Source organism: Equus quagga, chromosome 1, assembly GCF_021613505.1.
Source record: "Equus quagga isolate Etosha38 chromosome 1, UCLA_HA_Equagga_1.0, whole genome shotgun sequence".
NCBI classification, from domain to species: domain Eukaryota; kingdom Metazoa; phylum Chordata; class Mammalia; order Perissodactyla; family Equidae; genus Equus; species Equus quagga.
Genome location: NC_060267.1, coordinates 19490622 through 19499428, shown reverse-complemented (window position 1 = coordinate 19499428; position 8807 = coordinate 19490622). Strand labels below are relative to the sequence as shown.

The window sequence follows — 8807 nt, the reverse complement described above, 5'->3', positions numbered from 1 at the left end:
TCTCTCTAGAGAAAGCTTACATTCTCTTAAAATCTTTGCTTAAGTACCTCAATATTAATTCATTCTTGACTTCCAATAATCACCTTTAGAACTCCCATTTCACCCATCACAATGATGTCTAATTGCCTATCTTCATATATGTATCTCATTGAAGTGTGACCTTTAAAATGAGAGAGACCATGCCTTGTTTTCCATTATACTTCAAGTGACTGACATAAAAGTTGGCCTAGTGTAGAAGATAAAAATTTAATTGCTGATTAATAGTGATAACAAAAGAGAATCAATGCAATGTGAAAACTGATTGGAGAACAGAAGAAACTTCACTGCCATTATTTTTTTGTTTAATTTTTAGGGAGTAGCCTTTGTAAATGGCCTTGGGAAACCACAGCACCATCACTCAATTCCTCCTCCTCGGGCTGTCTGCCGACCCCCACATCCAGTCTGTGCTCTTTGTGTTGTTCCTGGATATTTACCTCCTGACCATAATGGGGAACCTGACAATGATGCTGGTGATCAGGGCTGATTCCCACCTCCACACACCCATGTACTTCTTCCTGAGTCACCTCTCTTTCCTGGATCTTTGTTTTTCTTCAGTCACCGTGCCCAAGATGCTGAAGGACCTCCTATCTGAGATAAAAACCATCTCAGTGAGCGGCTGTCTGGCACAAGGCTTCTTTGTGCTTATCAGTGCAGGGACTGAAGTCGGCCTACTCTCAGTGATGGCCTATGACCGCTATGCTGCCATCTGCCACCCTCTGCTCTATGGACAGATGATGAGGAAACAGCTGTGTGTGCAGCTTGTGTGCAGCTCATGGAGCTTGGGTGTTTTGAATGCTTTTATCAACATCTTCCTAGCTGCCAACCTGGACTTCTGTGAGAAATATACCATCAACCATTACAGTTGTGAGGTACCCTCTCTCTTCCCTCTGTCCTGCTCTGATGTCTCCAACAATCTCATTGCCCTATTTTGCTCCAGCCTGCTGCATGGGCTTGGGACCTTCCTTCCAATCATCTCTTCCTACGCCTGCATTGTCTCTACCATCCTGAGCATCAGCTCCACCTCAGGTAGAAGCAAGGCCTTCTCCACCTGCTCCTCCCACCTCACTGCAGTGAGCTTCTTCTATGGATCTGCTTTTCTCCGCTATCTCATGCCCACCTCAGGATCCTCCCTGGAATTGATCTTCTCTGTGCAGTACAGTGTGGTCACTCCCATGCTGAATCCTCTCATCTACAGTCTGAAGAACAAACAGGTGAAGGCAGCTGTGAGAAGAACATTGGGAAAGTATTTGCAATGTTCCGGGTGAAAAAATAAAATTAGAAGGTAACAGAGAATCAAGGTAATATGATATGAAGCCAGACATTATGAGAGTTGACATTAAGAAAAACTTCCAAGGGCTACACGATGTCAGATGCTGGGAGGTAAATTAACAGTGCATAAAAAATGAACACATAGATATGAGAGAGGTGTTAATTTAGTCCAAATCAAGGGAAAACAACAGGTTAAATAGCTATTTCAGCCCAGAAAATGTGGTCATAAAAGTACTCCTCAAGTAATCACTTAGTCTTCTTAATAGGTGAAATATTTACCTCTTGAATCATTATTTTTGATTTAGATAATCACTGAAGGTTATAACCTCACTATTAAGAGATTATACAGGTAATTGAGTATAAAGAATCATAGACTGGGGATCATGCAGGAGAAGAAGAAAGAACATCAACTAAAATGGCCCTTGGATATAGGGAAAAGGAGCTAAGGGTTCTGAAGACAGTGAGTTTCCATATCAGGACAGCAGATCAGACTCTGCTGTTTCTTGCCAGCATTGGACCGTTGAGAATTCCACATCTCAAGCTGCAGAGGAGTTCTGCTCTTTCCTTTTTCCAGACTCTACCTGGGGCACACATTCCTGAAGAGGAAAAGACTCTTGGAAAGATGGAAGAAGGAAAACCAGATTTACCAGTACAGTGCAGAACTGCTGGCTGCCCGAAGCTATGGTTTGGTTCAAGATGGTCACTGGACCAATGCCTGCCTGGTTCTGCAGCTGAAGGGCAGTCTTTCTCCTCAGAACTCCACAATAAATCTCAGAGATGAGACCTAGGATGAAAGGGATCTACAAGAGCTTTTTAAAAGATGGGAAAACACTGTGGCTTCTGGGCAGAATTTAAAAACTGAACAACATAGATGATCTCTACCTTCCCTTTGTGCACTCAGCTCCTTTTCATCCTGTTCTGTTCTCTACTCTCTGCAAAACTTTCCCAACATCTCACTAGCTGTCACTTTATCAATAACAATTTACTCAAAAGGAAACGTTAAATTCCTTCTTTTCTAATGACAAATTTCTATCATGATACATTCTTTCAGTCATAATACAAATTTTGCATAGACACATTTCATTCCATCTAATATCTTGTTATGTAGTTCTCCTTTGCATACTTGGATAATTTCAAGAATTCTTAGCCATTTGCTCCAAAGGCATTTTCTTCTACAGATTAGATTCTAAAAAGTGCTTATCAGCAAGCAGACATTGTTACTCGATATATTAAATGTGTTTTTAGGAACTTGGTTGTCTTTAGGCTGCTTTTATTCACATTTGTTTATACTTTTTGGTCTAAAATCTTGCCAATCATAGCAGCTACCATATATTCATTTCCGTATAGTGAGATTCTACTCTGTTGCCAGTGAGCTTCGAATGTATACATCAAATTATTTGAAGTTGCATTTCATTTATTTTTCACTGTTTTAAAACATAATAATTTGATCTGAAATACTAATGTGCTTCTTCATTTTACAATGAAAAAGTTTTTATTCAAAGTATACAAATAGAGGAAAGAGTTTTCATTCTACTGTACTTTCAGTCATCTCTCTGGCTCAATGAGAAGAAGGAATATATGAAGAATTTTGTGATAAAATAAAATTGCACTTTCCCACAGGATGAAGACATTGTAGACTCCTTCATTCCTCTCTCCTCTCCCAAGATTTCTTACATAGATTGGGAAATGAGTGTAGTGTGGTGGTTGATGATGGCAGATTTGTACTGACACATCTTGGTAAGTTCAGAGAAAAAGTATCTGGCCCCAGTGATTGCCAACTTTGTTTAAAATATACACCACTCTCTCTGTGATCTCTGTTATCAATTTCAGCACAGCAGAAAAAGTCCAAATCAATGTTTTTTATAGTATTCTGCATTTTTATGCCTAGTAACAATCATACAATATGCACCATAGGATATCCAGATTTACCTATTGAATATTATAACATAAGAATTTTTCCATGTTAATGCAAGTGTATTGCAAACATTTGTTTTAGTTATTTTAAAGTTCTGTTAAGCATCTTACCCAAAGTTTGCCGAGCTTTGTTTAAAGTTTACTGCTATTAGGCATGTTTAATTGTTGAACTTTCAGATTTAACTGCCTCACATTGTTTAGAACAGAATTTGAGTTAGACTTTCACCATTATAGATAACATTGTATGAAACTACTTCATACAGAACATTGTTTTGACATTTAGAATCATTCCTGAACTGTTATTACTGGGTTTATGCGTAAGAATATTGATGAATCTCTTGTCAAACACTGATAGATTGCTTTCCAAAAACATTGAGAGGGTCACTCTGATGCCAGAAATGATGCAAATGTCTGTTTCTCCCCTGAATGTATACCATTACCTTCTAAGAAAATACTGTACTAGTTTGAAAAGCAAGAAATGATACGAATTTTTATAAGTTTATATTTATTTGGTTATCATGCCAATGAAACATTGTCTATGTATATTTACTAATTACATTCATTCTTCTGGAAATATTTTCTTCATTTAATTTACTCACCCCATTATATGGTAGTTAATGATTTTCTTATCAATTTGAATGACATGATAAATACACTAAACCTGATCTGTCTTGGGGTTTGCCAATTTTCATTTTATTGGAGTGACTGTGCTTTATGATTTTTTTCTGTTAAACAGAATTACTAAATTTTTAAAAATATATATTTAGAGGGAGAAAGTGTTACTTTCCTTTTCTAAAATTAAGATATAATTGGCATATAACAATGTATTAGTTTTAGATGTACAACACAATGGTTTGGTATATGTATATATTGCAAAATGATAACCACAGTAGGTTTAGTTAACATCCATCACCTCCAGTAGTTATAATTTTTTTTCTTGTGATAAGAACTTTTAAGGTCTAATCTCTTAGCAACTTTCAAATACACAATACAGTATTGTTAACTATAGTCACCATGTCATACATTACATACCCAGGGCCTATTTATTTTCTAATTGGAAGTTTGTACCTTTAACCATCTAAACCCATTTTCCCTACTCCCCAAACCTGCCTCTGGCAGCTACCAATCTGTTTTTGTATCTAGGATCTCAGTTTGTTTCTTAGATTCCACATATAGGTGAGAATGTACAGTATTTGCGTTCTCTGTCTTATTTCTGACTTATGTCACTTAATGTCTGACTTATTTCACTTAGCACATTGCCTTCAAGTTCCATTCATGTTGTCACAAATGGCAGGATTTCCATCTTTTTTTTTGGCTGAATAATATTCCATTGTGTATATACACAACATTTTCTTTATATATATATAAATTTCTTTATATAGATATATAGATGGATATATAGACAGATTTTCTTTATTCTTTCATCCATTGATGGACACTTAGGTTGTTTCCATGTCTTGGCTATCATGAATAATGCTGCAATGAACATGAGGTGCATATATCTTTACAGATAGTGATTTTTTTTTCCTTCAGATAAACACCCAGAAGTGGAATTGCTGGATCATATGGTAGCTCTCTTCTAATTTTTTGAGGAACCTCCATACAGTTTTCCACAGTGGTGCACCAGTTTACATTCACATCAACAGTGCACAATAATTCCCATTTCTCCACATCTTGCCAACTCTTGGTATTTCTTGTCTTTTTGATAATAGCATTTCTAATAGGTGTGGGGTGACATCTCATTGTGGTTTTGATTTACATTTCCCTGATGATTAGTGATGTTGAGTACCTTTTCAAGTACTTAGTACTTTTTATGTCTTCTTTGGAAAATGTCAATTCAGATCCTCTTCCCATTTTATAGTTGAATAGTTTGGTTTTTTTCCATTGAGGTTTATGAGTTCTTTTTGTTTTCTTGCATATTAACCAGTTATGAGATATGTGATTTGAAAATATTTTTTCACATGCCATAGGTTGCTTTTTCATTTTGTTGATCATTTCCTTTGCCATACAGAAGCTTTTTAGTTTGATATAGTTCCAGTTGTTTATTTTGTTTTTGTTGCCTTTTCTTTTCACGTCAAATTAAAAAATCATGCCAAGACTAATGTCAAAGAGGTTAGCCCTCATTTCCTTCTAGAAATTTTATGGTTTCAGACTTTCATTCAAGTCTTTAATCCATTTTGAGTTGATTTTTGTGTCTGGTGTAAAATATTGGTCCTGTTTTATTCTTTTGCATGTGTCTAGTTTTCCCAACACCATTTATTGATGAAACTATCCTTTCCCCATTGTTTATGCTAGCTTTTTTGTGGTAAATTAATTGACTATAGATGCAAGGGTTTATTTCTGCGGTCTCTCTGCTATTCCATTGATTTATGTGTCAGTTTTCATATTGTTTTGATTACAATAGCTTTGTGATATAGTTTGAAATCAGGAAGTGTGATGTCTCCAACTTTGTTTTTCTTTCTCATGATGGCTTTGGCCATTCAGGGTCTTTTGTACTTCCAAGAAAGTTTTAGGATTATTTGTTTTATTTCTGTGAAAAATGCCATTGGAATTTTGATAGGAGTTGCATTGAATGAGTAGATGGCGTTAGGTAGTTTGGACATTTTAACACTATTAATTCTTCCAACCAATGAGCACAGAATAAATTTCCATTTATTCGTGTCTTCTATTTCCTTCCTCAATGTTTTATAGTTTTTGGTGTACAGGTCTTTCACTTCCTTGGTTAAATTTATTCGTATGTATTTTATTCTTGTTGATGCAATGGTAAATAAGATTGTTTTCTTAATTTCTCTTTCTGACAATTTTTATTAGTGTTTGGAAAAGTGATTGATTTTTGTATATTGATTTTGTATGCTGCCACTTTACTGAATTCGTTTATTAGTTTTAACAGTTTTTATGCGACATCTTTAGGGTTGTCTACATATAAGATCATGTCCTCTGCAAGTAGTGACAATTTTACTTCTTCCTTTCCAACGTGAATGCCTTTTATTTCTTTTTCTTGATTAATTGTTCTGGTTAGGACTTCCAAAATACTATGTTGAATAAAAGTGGTGAGTGTGGGCATCCTCATCTTGTTCCAGATCTTAGAGGAAAAATTTTCCAATTTTCACCATTGAGTATGATGTTAGCTATGGCTTGTCTTATATAGCCTTTATTATGTTAAGGTGCACTCCCTCCATACTCACTTTGTTAAGAATTTTTATCATGAATTTGTTGAATTTTGTCAAATGCCTTTTCTGCATCCACTGAGATGATCATATGGTTTTTATCCCTCATTTTGTTAATATGGTGTATCACATTGATTGATTTGTGGATGTTAAACCAACCTTGCATCCCTGGAATAAATATCACTTGGTTATGATGTATGATACTTTCAGTGTGCTGTTGACTTCTGTTTGCGAACATTATGTTGAGGATTTTTGCATATGTGTTTGTCACGGATTTTGGTCTGTAATTATCTTTTATTGTAGTGCCCTTATGGGCTTTGGTATCAGGATGATGATGCCCTCATAAAATATATTTGGAAGTGTTCCCTCCTCTTATATTTTTCAGAAGATTTTGAGAAAGATTAGCATTAATTCTTAAATGTTTGGCAGAATTTGCCAGTAAAGTCATCTATCTTCAGGCTTTATTTGTTGGGAGATTTTCAATTATTCATTCAATCTCCTTACTAGTAATAGGTCTGTGCAGATTTTCTATTTCTTCATGATTCAGTCTTGGCAGGTTATATTTTTGTAGGAACTTATTCATTTCTTCTAGGTTGTCCATTTTGTTGTTGTGTAATTGTTATAGTAGTCTCTTGTGGTTCTTCATATTTTGGAGGTATCAGTTGTAACGTCTCCTCTTTCATATCTGATTTTATTTATTTTACTCCCCTTTCTTCTTGGTGAGTCTGGCTAAAGAAGAATCTAGTTTATATTTACAAAAATATAGCTCTTGGTTTCCTTGATCTCTTCTATCGTCTTTTTAGTCTCCATTTCACTTATTTCTTCTCTGATCTTTATTTCCTTCCTTCTACTCTTTAGGAATCTTTTGTTCCTCTTTTTCTAGTTTCTTGAGATGTAAAGTTAGATTGTTTATTTGAGATCTTTCTTGTTTCTTAATGTAGGCATTTATTGCTATGAAATTCCCTCTAAGAATGTTGTTTTTTATATTTAACATAATTGTTAAATTTTTATGTGTACAAATTATGTGTTTTATCTTTGAGCTTACCCAGTTATCCTAAGATTAAAACATAATGTTTTTGTGGATAGGTGAATAATCATGTCAGCCATTGTTGGGACTCTTAGGTTGTTCCAGGTCTGGATGAAATACATTATTTCACTATCTCCTTATTGCAGACAACAATATATAAGGTAAGTATAGACATCCTTTGCAAGTGGATGGCAAAAATGAGGTTAAGTTGGGTTAAATAAACTTGCCCATGGACACAAAATCAATAATGGAAGTGGAATTTAAATCCAAGTCTATCTGAATATAGAACCCATGCCCTTAACTCGTGTCTTAAGAGAAATCTGAAATAAATTTCAAAGGATTCCATTTATTGATATAAATATCTGCTTATTACAAACACACACAGACACACATATACACACACACACACTAAGAGGGCACATCTGTTGTCTGCATCTGTGGTTGGCCTGTCCTCCAGTGAGAGAAACACAAGAAGACTCTGCCACTCGAGAAACTTCAATTTTCTCTCTTCTTTCTCTGCTAAGGAAAGTTTCCTCTTCTCAATTCCCTTTGTATGACCCTGATCTCCTCTGTACCGGGGTCCGAGTGCTTTGTCTTGTGGAGTGAAGGTTATTTACCCTAGACTAAAAATTCAGTTCTGGTCTCATTTATGGTGGTCCTGAGTGGACTTTGGCTGTCGCCTTTCAGCTCTCAGGTAATCAATGAGTGTTTAAGACTGTTATGCTTTTCTGGTTGTAAGCCCATTGTTTTAAGTCTCCTACAGTATTTCTTATCTACCTATAAAATTACAAATTTGCTTTCATGTTGCTTGTGATTACATGATTCCAAATTTCACAGTTATCTGATTAATTGTCATTAAGTGAAAAAAGGCACAAGGTAAGTAAGAATTCCAGGATGTAATGCTAAGTTAACCTTTCTGAAGCTTCTTTAACAAACTCACCTCATTCCAATTGGTCATGATCATGGCTTTTCTTACTCTCCTTGTCATTCATGCCCCCAAAGTGAAGTCCATTCTCCATTGCTCTCAAAAATCAAACAAAACAAACAGAAAACTCAGTGAGCATTGTAAATCTCAGTGAAAGACAGAATGCAACCTCCATGAATAATGGAATATTTCTGTCTTGCATTCTTGGACATAGGTTGGGACACAAGCTACAATTCCAGGGGCCATGCTTCCTTAGAATGAAAGAGAGCCTGGGATCCAGCTGACTTATTGATATCAATCCACATGAGTGTTGGGTAGAATCAGTGTTCTGATGTCACGTGAAGGACAGTGATTGAGAGAAAGATTATAAAGACTCAGGCAAATAGCCTACAAGAGAAAGAGGAAAGATAATACAATAGCATAATATAAAAGAGGAAGATAATATAATACCATAATATAAAAGAGG

The 8807-nt window shown here is 35.5% G+C and overlaps 1 protein-coding gene across 1 annotated transcript; it reads left to right on the top strand.

Annotated features, from left to right (window-relative positions):
- Positions 1-368: 368 nt before the first annotated feature.
- On the top strand, positions 369-1304 carry LOC124228170 (olfactory receptor 8S1-like). Its single transcript, XM_046642503.1, has one exon. It carries the CDS (start codon positions 369-371, stop codon positions 1302-1304), a length of 936 nt encoding a protein of 311 aa, XP_046498459.1.
- The last annotated feature ends 7503 nt before the right edge of the window (positions 1305-8807 follow it).